This window comes from Gadus morhua, chromosome 19 (assembly GCF_902167405.1).
Source record: "Gadus morhua chromosome 19, gadMor3.0, whole genome shotgun sequence".
Classification (NCBI taxonomy): domain Eukaryota; kingdom Metazoa; phylum Chordata; class Actinopteri; order Gadiformes; family Gadidae; genus Gadus; species Gadus morhua.
This window is the reverse complement of record NC_044066.1, coordinates 20,593,063-20,614,852: the sequence shown is the minus strand read 5'-3', so window position 1 is coordinate 20,614,852 and position 21,790 is coordinate 20,593,063. Positions and strand designations below refer to the sequence as shown.

The 21,790-nt window shown below is 47.0% G+C and overlaps 1 protein-coding gene across 2 annotated transcripts in view; it reads right to left on the bottom strand.

The window, feature by feature from the left end:
• Positions 1-21,790, bottom strand: part of znf800b (zinc finger protein 800b) — a 38,077-nt gene that overhangs the window by 9,998 nt on the left and 6,289 nt on the right. The window contains exons 2-9 of one of the 2 annotated variants that reach the window (XM_030341832.1): positions 16,651-16,770; positions 12,386-12,686; positions 9,640-9,735; positions 5,132-5,278; positions 3,127-3,277; positions 2,132-2,387; positions 919-1,081; positions 2-465 (exon numbers count right to left, since the gene is read on the bottom strand). In XM_030341832.1, coding sequence (XP_030197692.1) covers positions 2-465; positions 919-1,081; positions 2,132-2,387; positions 3,127-3,277; positions 5,132-5,278; positions 9,640-9,735; positions 12,386-12,686; positions 16,651-16,701 — 1,629 coding nt within the window. In that variant the 5' untranslated portion in view covers positions 16,702-16,770. The remainder of the gene's footprint in view (position 1; positions 466-918; positions 1,082-2,131; positions 2,388-3,126; positions 3,278-5,131; positions 5,279-9,639; positions 9,736-12,385; positions 12,687-16,650; positions 16,771-21,790) is intronic. The other variant, XM_030341833.1, reaches the window with a different exon arrangement.

Genomic DNA, 21,790 nt, shown 5'->3' with positions numbered 1-21,790 from the left:
CCTGAGAGCTGTAGGTCTTCTTGCAGCGCATGCAGCGGCAGGACGAGATGCTGTACTGCTGGGTGGGCGCCGCCGCCGCCGCCGCCGCCGCCTGCTGCTGCTTGTGGGCCTTCTGCGCTCTGGCCCGCGTCTGGTTGGGGGTCCGGGACCGGCCGTGGCTCTGAGCGGCGGGGGTGCTGCTGCTGCTGCTGCTGGCGGCGCCGGAGCTTTTAGGGTTCTGCGCGGCGGGCTTGGGGCTGGCGACGCGCGGCGGTGTCACGGCCGCGCCCGGCTTCCGGGGGGGCGTGTCCTCCAGGGAGAGGAGGTGGCCCGGCCGCGTGGCGTTCTCCGGCGTGATGAGGTCGCGGCGGAGCCCGCGGTGCACCTCGTCGAAGTGGCGCCGCACGTTGGCCTTGGTGGCAAAGTTCTTCTTGCACACGGGGCAGGACTTGGCGCCCACGGGCGAGGCCAGGGTCTTGGGGCGACCTGTCGGGGCGGGAAGGGGAGAAAACGCGGTTCCTTATTTTGTAGGGTGCCTGTGACGGAACGCTAGGGAGGTGGAAGAACTATTCGCCGTTGTCGTGGTAACGCATGAATGAAGTCTTTCAACCAGAATCACGGTCATCTGCTCAATTGTTTTATTTCTGAGGTCCAATAAAGTCACTCATTGTCATATAATTAGTCTCTCCTTGAAAAGTCCCGCGTTGATAAGTAACTCCTTAATTAATCACTCCTTCATTACAAAGAGATAATAGGTATTTATCACATTCATAATAAGTTGTGAACGCTGGACACGTCGGTCACTGTCTAGTGTCCATTGCCCAAATCTGGGAACTGGGCACACAAGTCATCCTACTGATTGATGTCACTAACGGGTTGCATTGGAAACGCCTGGGGGGGGGGGGGGGGTTGTAGTGTGTGCGGCGGACGACCTCTGACCTTTGACCACGGAGACCAGGCTGAAGGGGATGGTGCGCGTCTCGGTGAACTTGCGCAGCTCCTCCAGCTTGCTCTGGTGCATCTTGCGGCAGTGGCGGCGGATGCTGCGGCGGGAGTTGAAGTCCTTGCCGCACAGACAGCAGGAGATGGTCACGTCCTCCACCTTTAGGAGGGGGGTGGGGGGAGAGGGGGGAGGGGGAGACGTTGTTGAGGAACGCACACTCTTTGAGGGAAGGATATTGCAAAAGCGCGCCCGCACTCCTGAAGCCAAACTACACTGAGTTAATTTAAAAGTAACCGCGTTGGTTTTTCTTGCTTTGCGAGGGAGAACGCACACGCCCTACTACACTGAGTTACTTTAAAAATACCTCTGTGTGTGTGTGTGTGTCTGTGCCTGTGTGTGTGTCTGTGTGGTTTGTCTCTGTGTGTGTGTGTCTGTGTCTGTGTCTGTGTGTGTCTGTGTGTCTGTGTCTGTGTGTCTGTGTGTGTGTGTGTGTGTGTGTCAGCATCCTGGGTGACTCCCCAGAGGGCTGACTAAACCAAGGTTGCCACGCAACAAGCGGAGTCGGTCGACACCCCAGCAACACAATTAGGTTGTAAACACCCGCAAACAAAGTAACACACTCGCCTGATTCTTATTTAGCTTTTACCCGAAAGGTAACCAAAGTGAATTCAGATGCAGGTCATTAAGGAGCAGGTGGGGTTATGGCGTCTTGCTCAAGGATACCTAGGTAGTGGCGGTCAGGGAATCCAACCCAGAACCTTAAGCCTGGTGGCTGAACACCCTCACTACCCAAACTACTTTGGAAAACATTGTTGTTGTTTTTAAATTTTGGAGCACATTATCATTGGGTCGTGTGTTTGGGTCTCAAGCTTGCGGTATAAAAGGAATGCTTTATATCGTGACGCCGCTACGATCACACAAATGAGTGCCAAAGTGCCAGAGGGCAGGGTGTGCCACACAAGAGCTCCCGGATTGGGCATTATTTTAAGAAAAATCCTTAATCGATCATCGATAAAATTAACGATCAATTATCAATTTTCCTTGCTGGCTCCGTTCTCACACTACGCAACATGACCTCCTTATGCTCGAGAAAAATATCCCGTGATCGACAAAACTCGTAACGCTCAATGATCGATCAATCATGCCCATCCCTATCCCGGATCCCGGGTCCAGGTCGGGCTCTCCAGGCCAGGTCTGGGTCTCACCCACCCCGCTGTGGGAGCTGTCCTCATCGGCCGCGGGAGGCGGGTCCTCCCTAGCCGCCTTCGGCGCGTCCTTCTCGGGCTCCGCTCTCCTCTTGGGGGCCGCGGGGGGTCCCGGGGACTGCTTGCCGCTGCGGCTCTCGGGCTCACAGGTCTGTTGCTCCTGCTCCTCCTCCTCCTCCTCTTCCTCCTCCATCTCTTCTTCCTCCTCCTCCTCCTCCTCGGGCTGCTCGCCAACCCATGAGCCCGGGTTGTGTCGGCTGCTGTGGGCGGAGACGGACAGAGGGAGAGTGTCACGAGGGACAGGCGGTGTGCTGGTGCGGTGCTGCCCCCTAGTGGCGGCACAGGGCAGCTCAGATGACCGGTCACAATTGTGGGTCGAAGCAGAGTTTCTTTTTAATAAAGGTAGATACCAAAGAACTGCTTAAGACGTGAGGGCAGCCATGCCTTCACGTCTGCTATTGCATATAGATGGTCTGATGATATGATATCAGGGAATGTCAGACCTAGGGAAAGTACTACACACACATCCATTTTTATATTATTATTTATATAACATTGGGTCAATTTGCAGATGCTTTCCTGCTGTTGAGTAGATGCAGACATAAGTCATTAAAAAGCAGTTAGGTGTCAGGGCATCTTGTTCAGTATTCAACTATACCTACAGATAGACCGCAAAGGTTGGGAATCGAACCCAATATCTTTCGTCTTTGAGTCGAACACACTACGGCGATAACGCTATCCGACTGCACAGGGCTAATGTTAACTGTGTGTGTGCGAGTGAGTGAATGTGAGTGAGTGAGTGAGTGAGTGAGTGAGTGAATGTGAGTGAGTGAGTGAATGTGAGTGAGTGAATGTGAGTGAGTGAACGTGAGTGAACGTGAGTGAGTGAGTGAGTGAGTGAGTGAGTGAGTGAGTGAGTGAGTGAGTGAATGTGAGTGAATGTGAGTGAGTGAGTGAGTGAGTGAGTGAGTGAGTGAGTCTGTGCGGGCGTGCGTGTACCAGGCCAGCTCCTCCTCGGTGGTGAGGTACTGGAACACGGCCTTGGTGCTGGTCCCGATGGGCTCCAGGCGGACCACCTGGTCGGGATGCTCCTTCCTGGGGTACAGGGCCTGGACCAGCTCCTTCACCGCCACGCTGTGCCCGTCGTCGCCTGCAGGGGGCGCCAGGGGCAACAGTCAGGGTTCAAGGGGATTTCAATGCGGAAGAATATTCCTTCTTTATTCTTCTCGTTTTTTTTAACACGAGTTCAGATTCATAAAAATCGACTAACTTTAAGAAACACAGCAAAAAAATGGTATGATAAATAAATGAATCAAAAAATAAATAACTAAATCAAAAGACGATCTGAACCCAATATTTTGGAGCTGAACAATAAAACTAAAAAAAGGGAAAAAATAACAATATCGAGTCAGCTTTATCATTAACAAACTAAATCACCAGTTAAAAGATACTAAAATTAGCAATTGACTGGCCGACGATAAATCTTTATTTCTCATTCCCCCGTGAAGACGAATCAAGCAATTCGTCTAACGAACAAACACAGTGCTCCTTTCGAGGCTTTAAGTGATGGATTTCCATCGGTGAGCAATTACAGCCCTGATGCGTGAACGGCTTGAATATTCTCCCGAAATGAACGCATATTGCTGCACAAAAACCCGATAGAAGATTAAAGTCGTAAATACAGTATAAAGTGGACGGATGGCTTATTGTGGTGGAAGTGGTCTGGTTTAAAAGCAGAGACCACTCAGGAGAAACAGGTGCGGTTACAGAGTTATGAATACAGAGAAGAGAGAGACAGAAAGAGGATGATAGAGACAGTCTGCAGTCTCTCTACCACGACTCCCACTGCTCTCTCCATTAATCACAGAGGAGAGACCAGAGGTGCGAGAGGGACTGCGAGACGGAGATTGAGAGAGAGAGGGACGGAAGGGAGAGAGAGGGAGGCAGAGAACGAGAGAGAGGGGGGAGGCAGAGAAGGGAGAGACGAGGAAGTAGAGAAGGGAGAGACAGGGACGCAGAGGGGGGAGAGACGAGGACGCAGAGGGGGGAGAGACGAGGACGCAGGGAAGGGGAGAGAGAGACGAGGACGTAGGGACGCACGCACAGGAGAAGAGAGAAGAGTCAATTAATAAGCAAGGACGCGGTGGTGAAGACCTCCCTGCACCTCCGGGAGAGAGAGGGCGAGGCGCGCGCGGGAGAGACGTGCCTAATGAGACCGGATCAAAGACGGACGGAGAGGGATCAAAGTCCATCTCCTCACTGAGAGGAGAGAAGAGAGGAGAGAGGAGAGAGGAGAGAGAAGAGAGAAGAGAGAAGAGAGAAGAGAGAAGAGAGAAGAGAGAAGAGAGAGAGAGAGAGAGAGAGAGAGAGAGAGAGAGAGAGAGAGAGAGAGAAAAGAGGAGAGAGGAGAGAGGAGGCTCTCCTACCCCCCGGTGTGGAACACGAGGACGGAGGGAAGAGGTTGCCGACGAGAGCAGAGGGCGGGGGTGTGACGGTGTGAGAGGCACGAGGAGGAGGTAGAGAGAGAACGAGACGGAAACGACAGGCCTGTAAAACCCAGGGCCACCTTAGGAACGGGGAATTAGATTATGGTTGTGCGAGTATACATCGTGCGTGTTTGTGTGTACATAACGTGTGTTTCGTTGATGCGACGTACACCCAAGCGTGAGATGTTTTCTTGTGTAATGCACGCGCTAGAGGGGCGTGTATGTGTGTGTCTCAGTGTGTGTGTGTGTGTGTCTGCGTCTCAGTGTTTGTGCGTCTCTGTGTGTGTGAGAGTCTCGGTTTGTGTGTGAGTCTGAGCGTACACACCTTCATTACAGTCTCATACATATGCATGTGCTTACACCTAGTCATAAAAACTGCATTCCCGCCTTGCGGTTGTTGCATTTGCGTTTATGTATGTTTCTGTAAATGAATCAAAACGTTGTGTACTCGTGCTCGTTTGCATATGCCTGTGCCCGTGTGCGTACGTGTGTGTGTGTGTGTGTGTGTATGGACTGACCATCTGCGTCGGGCGGCTGGCTGCTGATGCAGTAGTACTCTCTGTGCGTGATGAGGTTGGGCAGTCCCCTGAAGAGGCTGCGGCAGAGTTTGCACTCAAAGATGGTGTCCACCTCCCTCAATAGCATCTGCTTCAGCTCACTGGTACCTGACAACAGCAGACACAAACGGCAGCGGTTAGGGTTTATCCACACACACACACACACACACACACACACACACACACACACACACACACACACACACACACACACACACACACACACACACACACACACACACACACACACACACACACACACAAATCTGAAGATTTATTCAATTAACTGCAATTTTCTCATTAAAAATGATCAATTATCCCGCCCTGACATGTAATTGAGAACCAATTTGATGATATCGCCTCAAACTGTAAAAAAAATCATGTCCCATTATCCCACACAGACCAACGATAAGCATCACAATTAAACAAGCCCTTAAAGAGACACACGCACAGTAAAAACACAAACCCATAGTGTAAACATCAATCACTGTAATTAACACCTTTCCCTGACTGTTAATAAACGAGCCGTTGGACCCTTAATCAAAAATAAAATCGTCGTCGCCGTTGGAACGTGTAAACTGCCCGGCGACGGGGGAACAGGGGATGTGACTGGAGTCAACATCAGCATCATCGTTATCGTCCGGTTTATTGTTAATAAGGCCGGCGTACTCATCAGCTGCTACCGCCGCTGGGAGAGAGGCTCATTTTAATGACGCTGTGGAGTGAGTGACTGGCTCTGACTCACTGTAAGTGGCTGGCGCTCGCCTCCCCACCGCTTACTCACACAAACCGCGCGCTGCCGCTGGTGTTTTGTGCCCGGTTTGTCGTTCTCAGAGAGGCTGAACTTCCTCTGGCTGTGACTCACAGAGCACAGTACGCGGACGATGGACAAGGAGCATGTTACACGCACGCGCACGCACAACCACGTTACACACGCGAGCACGGAACACACTGGTTAAGGAGAGGAGTTCAGTATTGCTGTGGTGCATGCAAAGCCAGTAGGGCTGGCCCGAATTATTCTAATATTTGAATACTCGTTCGGAGAATTAGTATTCGAAGCTTAAATCAGTATTCGGAGCTTCATTGTCGTTGTTTTTTTCACATGCCTGACGTTACCAGAGCGAGGGAGGCAAACTATAAGCGACACCAAGCAGAGAGAGGTGGAGGAAGAATAGAAATGTTTCCCTTTGCTTTACAACACAACATTAGCGGGATCTTGGGAGGAAAAGTAATGCTTAGCGAAATGCTAACCTTAGCTTAGTTGTTTGTTTACGTTCGCTTAACAGCGCTGCACCAATCAACTGTGACTGGCTTGCTGCAGAGCGTGAGCGTCTTGGGAATACCCGGTCAATATAATGGATATAATAAGAACACATAAGACAATCAATATTCGGTATTTGTTATGGATTTATTGTAGAAATACCCTGAAAAGATGAACGTTCCAGGATGAATTGAAAAGCTCCCGTAAGGGCTGAGATGGCAGAGGACAGCTGATTTGGAACGGAGCAACAGCTGTTCGCTTCAACGGGGAAAAACGAAGGAACTCCAACTTACTTGGGCCTACTAATTAACGTTCAAAAGCTATTAAATCTTCGACAAAATATGCAGATACTGAGTATATAGGGATTATTAATGTTGTTTTTCATGGTGTGTTTTTCTGGAACGAGTATTCGAATATTCGCTCGGAAAAACCAACGAGTATTCGAAGCCTGAAAAATGGTATTCGGGCCAGCCCTAAAAGCCAGTTGGCCCTCTGTTTCCGGTTGGCCCTCTGGGTCTGTTCGAAACCACCTACTTGCTTCCTACTCTTACTAACTATGACGTCAAATTGATTAAGTAGAACGTAGTAAGCGAGTTTTAGGTAAGCGAGTAGTATCCGAATGTCTTCTACTTCCGTAAAGATTTTGTGTAAGCATCGCTAGCTTACTAGACGTACTCAACCGCCCCAGAATGCACTGCGTCTATTCAAAAGAACAGTGGAAGCAATGGCGCTAAACGGGGAGCCGCAGCAGCAGAGCCCACAGCTATATATTCTGTATTAAAGGCCCACTATGCAACTTCGGGAATTTCTTCGCTGTTTTCTTGGTTTTGGCACGCACATTTCTCTACACAGCGCCCCCTACAGCTTTGTAGTAGATATTTTACAACACTGTCGTAACAACTCGTTGACGACCCTTCCCCATGCACTTCTACGCGAGCCATGTGCATTTGTTTTCAAAGAAGCCGGCGAATGCGTGGAGCCATGTCCGAAGTAGATGTTCATAAAGTGTAGGCAAGGTTATACATAAAAGGGTGTATTTGTATTGCAATAAACATAAATCCATCCTTTTTTATAGTTGACGGGGAGAATTTATATCCTAGATTATAATTGTTTTATCTTAGGTTGAACAGAACAATCAGTGTAAGAGGTTTGGCCAACATAATAATATAAATAAACAAGAACCTGGATTCGGGGATTCAGTCTGTATCTGGGGGACGAGACAGACGAACAGCAAAACACCCATGGAAACAAAGGTGTTTATATGGTTGCAACCAAGCAAGCTAGAAACATACAGGGCTCACAACAAAACGGTCGAGAAAACAATTTTTACAGGGCTCACAACAAAATGGTTAAGCAAACACATTTGTACAGAGACTATCAACATCAAGAATACCACGAAGACAAAGGCCACCCAAGGGTACTTTCAATTTCAAAAGCAACACGGCCGAGTCGGCGTCTGATTTGCAGTCTTCTTTTTCTTTCAGTTCACGCTATTCCTGAAAAGCTTGGCCAACGTTTACTCGTGTCTGGCCTCTCTGCCGGTCAGTCTCCCTTTTCTCTTCTTCTGTTCCTCCGGAATTGGGCTTCTCTGTCTCTCGGCTGATCTATGATGAATATAACAATCCCTTAGTTACTTGTGTTTACATCGAGCCGGTTCCGTGTTTGGGGGTCTGTGCCGTAAAGCAATTCGTTACTTCGCGAGACCCGAGACTCCCGCGAAAGTGGGCGGCGGGTCGCCGGCAGAAACATATTCCTTTTCTCCGCCAAGATGCGCAAGGGTGAGTCGAAACAACGAACAATCGAACAAAAATGTATAATAGAACCATCGCAATGACTCTTAGCCTGTTATATTAAGGTAAATCAAGCCAAAAAAGTTGCATAGTTCCCCTTTCACTCGTGTCTGATCTCTTTTCTGGTCCATTTTTCTTTTGTTCCGCCGACGGTCGCCTCTTGGGTCCCTTATCAGTCGATTGATCCATGATGAATGCAACAATTGCCTCGCAACTGGCTGTTTATATCTAGCCGGTGCCATGTTTGGGTGTGTGTCTGTGCCGTAAAGCATTTGCGAAACTACAATCTGACTACATTTTCGAGGATACTTCCGCTGCGTCACATCCGGATTGTGTCGGTCCGAACAGAGCAAGTTGCATATGCGCTTTTTCACTGGAGAGGCGACATGGGTAAATGACACACCCACCAATCGACCAAGAAATGGATGCAGAACCATCAGCATAACTCTCAACCTGCATACTTAATGTAATTTTAGCTAAAAAAGTTGCATAGTGGGCCTTTAACTGGCAATCTAGCATTAGGACAAAGAAGAGGAAACGCGGGAAAATCAGACAATAGACAAGAAAAATATAAAATAATTAATCATAATTAATAAATGTTTTAATTGTTTAATAATTGTTTTTAACATATCACCGCAAATCCTTAGGTTGAAGATGTACTGTGACGTTAAATGTGACGCTTATATATTTATTTATAATATTTATTAACGGCGCCCGGCCGGTAGGTTATTGACACGTCATTTGACACGTCGTTTGATTCACGACATCTGAGGTGGTTAAGTAAGAACGGTCTTCCGAACGTCGATTACTCAAATGGATTACTCAATCATTATTTAAGGATTCGAGTAGTAAGCCAAGTATTGAGTAGGTAGTAAGTAGTAATTACTAAGTCATTTCGAACAGACCCTCTGTTTCCAGTTGGCCCTCTGTTTCCGGTTGGCATGGTGCTTTCAGTGGGGTAGCAACACACACCCTTCCTTCAGTGTCAGACCAGTGGTACAGGCCGTAGCGGTGTTCAGTAGTACAAAGTTTGATGTTTTTGTTCAGCCATGCGGTGGGGACGACCCACTGCCGGTGCCACTGCTAGGGGTTACTAGGAAAGGCAGCTGGCTCAGCGTGGCGTCGCATTGATCACAGACACACACACACACGGAGAGTGAGTCAAAAGTGCCCATGAAAGTGTGCACGCTGACACACACACACACACACACACACACTTCTCCCTTGTAGAGATTTGAAAACAACAACACCTGGACAGCTTGTCGCTGCAAGAACACATGAGTGTGTTGCGCGTGGACACACACACACACACACACACACACACACACACACACACACACACACACACACACACACACACACACACACACACACACACACACACACACACACACACACACACACACACACACACACACCTGATTGGAAGCATTCAATGATCTGCTGGATGCCGGACTTGGATGTCTGCAGGGGCTTCTGCAGTAGAGGAGGGTCTCCCGGCTCGATACAGTGACCTGGAGAGGGACGGGGGTGAGGGGGAGACGGAGGGGGTGAGGGAAGGGAGAGACGGAGGGAGGCAGAGGGGGAGAGGGAAGGGAGGGAGATGATTTAAATCACATCACACATTGTACTATACAAACGGTAGCATCGAGGGCAGCTCATCAGATGATGAATGACCCGCACAGCAGCTGGTCGACGGGGGGGCAGGTAACACGGACCACAGGGACCGGGACATCGCTGCAGACCCCCGGCGGGGCAGGCATTCGGGGCCGGGGCCGACTGCGAGTCACACTCTCTCTCTCTCTCTCTCTCTCTCTCTCTCTCTCTCTCTCTCTCTCTCTCTCTCTCTCTCTCTCTCTCTCTCTCTCTCTCTCTCTCTCTCTCTCTCTCTCTCTCTCTCTCTCTCTCTCTCTCTCTCTCTCTCTCTCTCTCTCTCTCTCTCTCTCTCCCTCTCTCTCATTAAAAACAGGTAACACACAAACGTGAACGCGTGTGCACGCACACACTGGATATATTCCCCCAGAGTTCTGAATTTAATCGCCTACCCCACAACCATTGACCAATCGGTGTCGGTGTCACATGACTGAACGGTTTCCGTACCTCTTGCGCCCTCTAGTGGTGCATTTGGTTTAGCAGGCGTAGGGTTAGGCGATGGTCCTGTATCATGTGGGCCTGTGAGGCACTTTGAGAGTAACTGGGATTGACGACGACAAAATTTACTCAATTGATTTTGTAAAATTGAGAAACCAAAAACATGGCGGCAGCTTGGACAAAAGGAGGTAATTGGGAGTTTCATCAAAGCAGAATTCAAACAACTCCCTCAGGACAGCACTGCTAACCTCAGTTAAAATAAACCAGAGTTAAAATAAACCAGGTTCAAAATAAACCTCAGCTATCATAAACCAGAGTGAAAATAAACCATAGTTAAAATAAACCTGATTTAAAAGAAATCAGTTGCAATAAACCAGAGTTAACACAAGCCAGAGCTAACATTAGCCTGAGTTCAAATAAACTCGATTTTAAATAAACCCTTAAGTTAAATCAAACCCTTCATTTCGCCCAGCTGTAGAACCACCTCCACAGCGCTGACTGTTTGTCCCGTTTGTATTTTAAGTGGCTTCTCCGTCCCGGGAGTGACGGGCGTACGAGCGGGGGAATGGGTCGGGTTAACCGGCCCGGCCAGCGGAGGCACCGCCGGATGAAAGCCCTGGCCCCGCGCCATTAAAGCCACGCTCAAACGAGCCAGCACAAAACGCTCACACCGGCCGACACACATCAGAGAGAGAGAGAGAGAGAGAGAGAGAGAGAGAGAGAGAGAGAGAGAGAGAGAGAGAGAGAGAGAGAGAGAGAGAGAGAGAGAGAGAGAGAGAGAGAGAGAGAGAGAGAGAGAGAGAGAGAGAGAGGAGATGTAGGGAGACGTACGCAAACAGCGATAGAGGATGAAAAGGTTAAAGAGAAACAGAGTGAGAAAGGACAGAATTGTTTCTTATTTCTAGTATTTTTTTCAATTTTTACGACAGAATAGGGCGCCGTTGCCGTCTTTCATTTAATTCACTTTACACTGCTCAGGCAACTGCTGCAAGATATAATTGATAGAGAGACAGAGACAACAACAGAACGATAGAGAGTGAGAGACACACACACACACACACACACACACACACACACACACACACACACACACACACACACACACACACACACACACACACTCCCGCCCTCCACCACTGCATAATCCCCAGGGCAGGTCAACAACCCCGACGACCTCGCCCCCGCCCCTCCCCCGCCGGGTCAAAGAGCAGCCAATCAGGAGACTCGCTCCACACAAACAACCGCCTCCCGGCCCTGCCGACACAGCCCTGGTCCTGGGCTAGCGCTGAGGAGGCACGTAGCATTCAGTGGGTCCATGGGAAGTTCCAGCACGTGTGTGAGAGAGGAACGCGCGTGTGTGTGTGTGTGTGCGTGTGCGTTTGTTAGCGTACACGTAATGCATTGTGAGAACCCGACCCCAAGTGGTAACCCACTGTGCGCGTGTGTGCTAGCGATATTAAATGCAATACGGTATAGGTTGAGCTCAGCCACATTGACAACAGGAGGGGTCTGTCTCTGTATCTGTGTCTCTGTATAGAGGGGGTTAGAACCTGCAACCTTTCATTGAACGCTTTAGTATGTCGCTTTACATCGACGAAGGCCGAGACTTCAGGGCTGGGTGGAAACGTTGAACGAGTGAATGGATTGTTTGGTTCCTTTGGGTCATCTTGCCATGGTGGCTCTCCAGCAGCACCTTCTGTCGGATTACCTTTGGAAGTTCACCCAATAGTGATGTACATGCATCACAGTCGGTTATGAAATCCTCCCGCTGAAGGTGGATATAGTATTCGTGATCCAAGGAACGCCGTCTCACGCTAAAGCTAGTTTCAACCGTCATATTGTGATCAAACATCTTCTGTACACGATAACCGTATTTTACTCTTAATAATCATCCCTAAAAAAATGTGGATTGGATCCTTCATAAGATATTTATATTTCAAAAAACTAAAAGATATTACTTAAAATGAAACCCTAAACCCTTGAGAATGGTGTCCTCAAGAATGAGTGAAACCAGCTGATGTCCAACCAGGTGAAAATGGACCAAACCACCAGAAGACAATTGAGCAGGGGTACCTGGAGTGTGACTGCAGGGGTCCTGGCTGTCTTGAAGCCTCTCCTCTGTCTGGCAGCTCTGGTCTTTGGTGGCGTGGCCAGGGCCATCCTGGGGCTGTAGTGGGGGGATAGGCTTCCAGAGGGCCTTGGTCTGCCCAGAACAGTCCCCCTTCTCGGGGTTCCCCTCTGGACTGCATTCCTGCGCTTGGCTCTCAGGGGAGGCCGTAACCGGAGCCTGGGCCTTGGGCTGGGGCGGGTCCGGGGAGGGGGATCCTCTCTTGGGCTTCTCCTCCTCTAGCTCTGCATCCATCCGACCCGAAGTCTGACAAACAGACAAATGATAAAACATTATTCATTTCAATCAAACCACAATGTGTACATAGGTTGAAAAATAGCATGTTGTACAGGCGTGACACACAACACACAACAATGGATGAATATTGGAAGGATTCCTGGCATTTTTGTGACCTATAAAACAGCAACAAAAGCCATGCTTAACATAGCATACTAGCGCTCGAGAGAAAAGGTTCAGTCGGGACTACGATCTCTTTGCATGAGATAATGTGGGGATCGAAGGTGTTAAAAAAGCCTCGCAGACGCCCGTCAGTGAGAGGTAAACAGACGCAGGATGAGACATCTTCGTCAGATAGAAGTGCTTCGCTGGAGTCGAAGGAGCCTACCAGTCATGAGAGCTCTGATGTGAAATACAGCGGTGTGTTCTGCCTGTCTACATTATAAACAATATAATAATTAATGCATCTCAAAAAAATAGGTCTCTCACATTGTAGAATATGTAGCACCAATAGGTCTCTCTCATTGTAGAATATGTAGCACCTAATTCAATCACCTTTTCGTGTCTCGCACCATGCGTGCAGAGTCTAGAGTTTTCAAGCGCTTGATTAGTAATTATTTGTTTGGTCCTATAATTACATAATTAAGAAGGAAAATGCTATTGCTGGCATTATTATCATAGGCTAGCTTATCTTTCAAGGTAGCCTGATTAAACAATGTAGGCCTTTTCTTTTGTAAGCCTCAAATTAAAAACACTTCAGCAGTTATGTCTGGGGAAAAAGAAGTACTTAACTTGGTAAAGTTAATTAATCACGTGACTTACAGGTCTGATCCTAACTTGATAAATACATCTTCTGAATGCAATACTTAGTTTGATATTAAACCGATGTCTGTCACTATAAGTCGTAATTAGCCGTGTATTATGAAAAAAGAAATGAGCCACTCAAATACAAGTGATAATAAGAAAATAATTACTACATCACACTACTCACAAATAATATAAATATTGAAGCACACCATGCTCAAATTAACGGATCTGTGCACATGATGCGATCTGTGTGCGTCTGTCATGCCTTTAGGCATGTCTACAGAGGGGCCACATTAACCTTGAGAGACACACACACACACACACACACACACACACACACACACACACACACACACACACACACACACACACACACACACACACACACACACACACACACACACACACACACACACACACACGGTTCCCTTACAAATAATTAATATTTAAATTTATTCAAACTTCATTTGTTTGCTTTGCAGAACAGAATTATGTAATTTACTTATTGAACAACATGTCAATAACATTTTATGACCATATTCAACCAGGCTAAAACATGCGTCATTTGCTGGTATTTTGCTGCTAATTTAGACATCGGACTGACAGACCTTAGTGAAGTGTCAAGCTCTGTCTTGTATTTGCAAGATGGATCAATGTATTTATCAAGACACACAGGCCTCAGTCAACTTAACTACAAGTCATACAATGGAGCCTAATAGGGCCACCAAGTTTAGAAGACATCACACAAGAAGGCCTACATTGTTTAGAAGGAAATAAGGTACGACATAATAATGGCACAAACAGCCTTAACCCTTTGTATCTCATAATTTCCCTGAGTGCACACAACGGCCTTGGTATAGGGAGGAATGTAAGGAAAATCAATACCAGCAATCTATAGTGTGAAATAATGTCAGACGTCCAGTCTTTAGAACAACCCTTATCTGAAAGAAGTTGTTTTCAGAAAAGCCATTTTGTTTTGCATGCAAATAGTGTCAAACTAAAATCAATGCAGTTCCCTTCTATTTAAACCTTCATTAACCATCATTTGAAAATATAGAAGGAAACCTAAAGATCAAGCTGTTGAGAACTCTAGCCATGCTATGCATGCAGGCTATGACTCACACGCTATTTTATTCAGTTTTAGGCCTGTACAGCATATTGTACAATTTGAGAGACATATTTTATATATTTAGTATGGGCCTAGTTAATTTAATATATTAATATATACAGACAGAACAGACTTGTATTTCACATTGGTGCCATCTTGACAGATCTTCTTCACTTCAAGCTCACTTCTATTCACATCGGCGTCTATTAATATTCAAATTTAGGATCTTCATTTGAAGGGCCGAACCCACACCAACCTCAATTACCCTGTCAAGAGTGTGTCTGTGGCCATCTACATGTCTGCATGTTATTTTATGCTATGGATGCCTCTCTCCATCACATTCCCTCCCTCCCTCCCTCCCTCTCCTCCCTCTCTCTCTCACACACACACATCTTGTTCTCAACCCCCAGTCCTGATGTCTCAGCGTCCTTGACTTTAGTGAATCAATTCACCTTCCTCTCTCCGGCACAATATAGTTCATCATACTGTGATAATGTCCACTTCGGACAGTAAGTCAAAGTGCACGTGAAAGTGTGCACGCTCACACACCATCCTTGTCAAGATGTTAAAACAATCAGGGACACCTAGACAGCTTGTTGCCGCAGAAATAAACAAGGGAATATCTCAAACACACAGACACACACACACACACACACACACATACACATACACACACACAAATCCTTGCGTCACAGCATGTGAATGCACCCCTACAGACACATGTTAGCATCTGTCAAGGGTCAGACACGTGGTCTGTGTTTCCTGTTTTGTGTTAATGTCAAACGAACGAGGGCAGGGGGTGACACACAGTGGACTGACAAGGTTAATGGAGGAAGGAAGGGGAGCATGTAATGGGTGATGCCTGTACACTGGTCCACCCACACACACACCCACCAACACCCACACACACACAGATCTAAAACGAGAGCGGGAGAGAGCCTGGGTATATAGCACAAACAAACATCATTGATCCCGCTATTCTAAGATCAAATGATAAAAAGCCATTTCAGGACCATTTCTGAAACCCTGCCGCTCTGACTCTCACAGTCTCCATCATGGATGATTGTAAGAAGGGAAAATATTGACTACAGTTCGTTCGCCGGCTCCTCGGACTAATGAGATCTGGACAGACATCACAAAGCAGCTCCTCACCCAGACTAAATCCAGAGTGGTGGGGAGGCACTGACCCATCAGTACATCAACGTGATCAGAAGAATAGACGGTTGGAGCACCACCAGCAATTGCTTTACGGTAAATAAATGGTGGTGCCAACTATTTAAAAAACGACAAAACCATTGACAAACAGAGTGATGGATTCATAACTCTTCCTAATCCCGTTATTAAAATGACATAATGACCACAGCAGGTCTCGGAGGGGGAATTAACCTTTAAACAATAAACTGAACTTCCCCCTGGTCCCCTGCTGGTAACATTAACCAAACTATAGTCCAGCCTGGTCTAACAGATGGGGCTGGGAGGAGGAGGAGGGGGCAGGCAGCACAGGTGACAAAGGAACAGGACTTCAGCGGTCGACAGGCATGCAGAGATGGGAGTTGTTCTACATCGAGCCGGATCCGAAATAAACGCCTGCCCCAGGCGCATCGACTTGACCCTATGCAGGCAAACCAAATCTGGGCTTGCATATTCGAACCACAGATTAACCCGGTGCATTATTCTGCTCTGGCTGTTATGAAGACACTTTCTTGGGGTCGGCTTAGCTCAGGAGGTAGCGGTAGAGAGACTTGTAATCTGAAGGTTGCTAGTTCGTTCCCCGGCTCCTTGAGATGTCCCTGAGCGAGGCGCCTCACCCTGACTGCTCTCGACGAGCCGGCTGTCGCCTTGCATGGTTCACTCTGCCGTCGTGTGTGAATGTGTGCATGAACGGTTGCAAGACGCTTTGGATAAAAGCGTCTGATAAATGCCCTAAAAAAAATACAATTCTGAAAGTTAATGTTGGACCCTAGACGTGATGGATGGGGGGATGGCGGGGTTAAGGTAGGTGAGCAGATGGACGGAGGGCGGTGTGACGGTGGAGAGATGGGACACAGGGAAACATCCGGTGGCGAGTGGCGGCCGTACCTGTCTGCGCAGACAGAGGGAGCTCTTCCTGCTGTGCTGGGCCTTCACCATCTCGCCGGGTGAGGGACAGACACACACACTCTCCTGCGCTGCGGTGCGGCGGGCGCTCACAGCCGTCACCTGCAACAACACCGGTTGTCAACAACAACAACCACGAAGGCGTCCAATGGGATCGCGGCGGAGGAGATGAGGATACCGGTGCATGAGGGATAGATGGGCGTTTAAAGGGACTGCTGTGGCGATACCGGGTGTCGGCGGAGTAGGAACAACCTTTAGCCTATAGCTAATGCTAATGCTACGACGCTATTCCAAAGGTTAGCCGCCGTGTTTTCACTCATTTGAAAGATTGTTTAAACCCGGCGTGTTAAATAGTGCTTTAACGGTCCTCATTTGTTATTATTCTGCCACTTAAAATTATCTTTGATTTGAATGATATTCTTTAATAATTACTTTTTAACCGTCGCTATTTTTTTTTATGGTCGACTCTGGTTTATTATGACTTAGTAAATTGTCGGTAGGTATATTGAAAAGTAGAATATTTATGTAGGCTGTAATTGTTGTTTTGTCTCAGTGAAGCTTGATTTTAACGTGAAATGTTGAATGAAAATGATGGCAAAGAAAGGAAAACAGTTGCACCAGGAAGAAATGAAAAGCTGAAACTGAGCCTGGTTCTGTGCCAGCAGATGATGTGTTCTGACAGCTAGGCGTCATAAACGGGGAAAACCACACAGCGATGGATTACACGCAAAGCTTGAAAGCAATAGCACAGAGTACAAAAACAAGTTATGGGACCAGCAAGTAGCTTTCAACCAAAAAGGATTAAGTAAGAACCCAGGAAGATCTGAACAACAAGAACTGCAGAAAGTTTTTCATTCAAACATTAGTAAAAAAAAAAAGAAATCCCTCAATTGAGCAAAAATTATTTGTGCTTATTAGCTTAAGTGTTCAGAACAGCAGGTCCAACCGACAAAGCCGCTATTTCATACAAACTAGCATATAAGCAAAGCCAATAGACGGAGATTTAAACCCAAATACAGGAAACGGCCCATTCCCAGTAACTTTATTTTGAAATAAGTAGTAGAATCAAGCAGTGTGTAAAACATTATGGACTTGAAAAAATTGCTGTAGGTCACTCAAGCACCCAGTATTTACTATTGCAAATAAAAAAAAAAGAAATAAAAATATTGTAAATTCCACTTCCACTATACACAGATGGGTCTGTTTCACTCGACACAGGATTCTGATGGCCCTGAATGGACGAGACGTGGAGGTGATGGTGTCCGGTACCGCCACCAGGTGGCAGCACTGCGGTCACTCGGCTGCATCACCTGCAGCTACAGCATGCGGTGGATTGGAGGAGAGTATATGAGAATCTCTGCCGGGGTGCCAGGGTCTTCTATCCCACCAGCATTCACTACAACACAGCTAATCGGGGAAGCAATCTCAAGCTTTATAAATCACACGGGGTGGAGAGAACGAATGCAGTTTAAAGTGAGGAAGTAGCCAACTTACCCACGAGTTCAACTGACACGTACCCTAATTTGGAGGAATTAGTTTCCCGGTCTTTGGCTGTAAATTCTACTTTTTAAAGGTTTGTTTTAAACCGCGTACAAAGCACAAAGTGCCCAAGCTTGAATTACTGTCCAAATATGTGGTCAAGGTCAATACTACTACAACTGCTTACACTGATTAATGTATAAACTAGCATATGTAAGTAGTAATAGAGTAGCATGTTGTATATGATGTTCAACACAAAAACCCAAGTGTAATGTCCATGATTGTAAACTGTGACTATGTCCTACACCTTTTCGAGAGACTACATATTGAAGTAGGGAGATGTTTACGATGTTCCCTGGCCCTCAGATGACTCGGACGGATACCTTGTGAAGGATTTAAATATAGGCCTAATGATGTTCCCCCTAGCCTTCTTTTCATCCATCATTTAGAGTGGACGTGAAGTGGCAGGGTTTGGCCAGCAGGGGGAGACAAAATCAGGCAATATAAAGTTAGGCCAGTGGTTCCAAGGGTGTGTAGTCTGAATATATAATCACATTGGTAATAACCCTAACAGCAACTTTACGAGCAGCAGTTGACAAGTATTAATAAGCAGATACAACACTGCAAAAATAATGAGTGCCTTCTCGTGGGGGGTTTACCTGACCTGGTTGATGTAGGTAGGATAGGAGGTCATAAAGTACCCTCAATGTTAATTATTAATGCGTATGAATTATAACCACAGTTCTACGGTATGCATCAGAGTTAATAATGCCATGTTTGGTAATCATCAAGGAGAAAGCTAAGTAAAGGTGGACACAAAAATCGACTTTCAAAATGTGTTATTTACCTCTGTAACTGCCAATTTGTTATTTATTATTAATTATTACAGTGTGCATTGCACCAGGACATTTGGAAAAGAAATACTGCACACAGCGCTCTCTTCAATCTGGCATCATTGTTGATTGTTCTAATCTAAGACCGTCTTATAAGATCAGAAACATATGGGATCACTGCACTATGCTAAACCATTAGGACCAGCTATTCATTCTGTGTAGCTCATCTTGTGAGACCATTAAACACAGCCAGGCTTGGTGTTGGAACTCCCTCTGTAGACAATTCACGGCGAAAATATGTAACACACTGCTGATGGTCTTGTGAGACACCGTGGATAAAAGCTTCCGCCAAACGGCTTCTGTTCAGAGATTGTTTGAGATAAGATGCAGTCAAGTAAAGTTAAGAAGTTAAGACGACATTTAAGCTAGCCGAACTCAAAATGTCAAAACCGCCAGGAGGACCCAGCCACCCACACACACCTGTAGTTTGTAATCTCTAAGACCAGTCCTATATATATATATATATATATATATATATATATATATATTATATACATACACACACACACACACACGGCATTTATTAATATAAACTCCCACTGGAACAACACATCGAAGACAAACCCCCAACAAGTCACTCATAGACCCAGTGGTCTGTGGATTTCCATGGCAACCGAAGACAGGAGTGGTGGTGATTTGTTATTGTATCTTAACAAGGGGAGGCTTTCTCAGATCAGGTTGTTGTGGTGATGGAGGGAGGAATGGCTAAACTTCTGAATATCACCTGGCTCAGTGCTTGCTGCTAGGCTTGGGATATGAGGTGAGACGCAATGTTGTAGGGGCCTTGTTTACTATCGGGCTCGCTGAAACTAAAAAGGTCAAGTTTTAAATGAAAAACCAATGAAATAACTGATAACTGAAATCCCCCTTCAGCGACCTACAAAACCGATGATTGATTTCGGATTCAGCGATCATCTTATCTACAACCTGTTGCGCGCCATCACACCCGCACCCACACACAGCTCTCGCTACACCTGCTCAAACCATGACTGGACATCATAGAGCAACAACAGCGTTCTCGTTTAAGAACATTTAAAATGTTCAACTGTCAAGAGATGACTTCATCGGGACATTTAGACTGCATCCTTGCAGAGCCATCAACGCACTCACGTCATATAGACCCCTCAAAACATATTCAATACCTATTCAAAAACCCACCCTGGATATTCGAAACATAAGCACAGGTGTTGGGACTCCTTAACGACACGTACTTGGACCAACTCTATTTCTGCTTACCAGGCTATTGGAATCGGGAAACACCCACCAGCAAAGCAGAACCTAATCGTCTTTAAGCAGAAGCCTCTGTCAAAAGAATCTGATCTGCAAGTGTTGATGGACAATAACGTCTTCCAATATCATCTTATCCAAGTACTGCTACACGCCTGTTAGCCTGCCTCTCCTTCCTCTGTATGTCTATGGTGAGAGGGGGGGGGGGGGGGGGCAGAACGCCTCCTATGGGATGCCAACTCCTTCCTGGTGAGGACCCCCACACAGCCCTGCCCTCGCTCGAGCCCGCCATTATTATTAAAGGTTGGGTATGGGATTTGCGAAACGCACAAGTACACAACTCAAATGGTCCTACCCCCTCTCCTTCAACGCTGACTCTGACTCCACCCATTCCAAGTACATGGACGCGCAATCATGCTCGAGCGCGAACACAGATTGGAGTTTAGGGTTGTCTTCTAGTGCTAGGTCCAAATGTGGATTGTTAACTAGCTCCAGTAGCTACCGCAGGATAACAACAAACGGAAGCTTGCTCTGGGTCACGAGCTTTGAGTACGTGCACGAAGAGGTCACGCGCGGTGGGGGAGTGCAGTACGACAGTTTGATTGACGTACCTACTGTCCAATGCCACTCGGTGGTTCTGGAAATCATTGGCTGGAGTTTTTCGAGCTCTGCCCGTTCCACAGATGATTGACTTGTTTAATTTTCATGTCAGTACTTCTAACACAGTGGCTGGAAGTGGGTTATAATAAGTATTTCAAGTAATTTTGCAAAAATGGCCAAAAAAGAGAATTCCATACCCAACCTTTAAGTATTGGCTGATATTGCACGTGTTGTGTATTACACAATTAGCGTAATACAATCCCCCTTGAGAGACGTCTGAAAGTGTGTGCGGATAAATATGTGCCAGAAATATCAATCCCCTTTCCTCAAACATCCATGGTGTTTTATGAGTAGTATGGACGACTTTATTCATCAATCTTCTTCAATGGTTTTTGGATAGGGGGTAAAGTAGGGATATCTATCATGTTTAGCAGAGCTGTATCACAGTCGGCTGCAAGGCGATACATCCAAGACTAGCATCCTTTAGCTGCCTGGAGGATATGCGTCGATGCGAGATTCAGCTCAAGCCGCGTTCAACCCTCGACGCCATTAGGATCATCAGTGAGTGGATGAGTAATGAATCGATGGATTTATAATTGGAGTCAACATTGATGATGTTTCTCGTGTCACTCTTGCCTCTCTGACATAATCAAGTTTGACAGCACATCTGTGAGTTAGTTATACTGGGGGGGGGGGGGGGGGGGGGGGGGGGGGGGGGGGGGGGGGGGAGCCTCAGCCTGCAAGACTGACTGAGGAGTTAATGCTATAGTGCACGGTTCTTCGTAAGGGGAAGGCGGGTCCTTGTTAGCATGCACATATTTACTACGGGCTAATTTCAAGTAATCACATGGGGAAGTAGGGGAAACATTGTGCTTTCCCACGGCGTCGTCCATGACTCATTCCACTGTAGCTGTGTTCTCCAG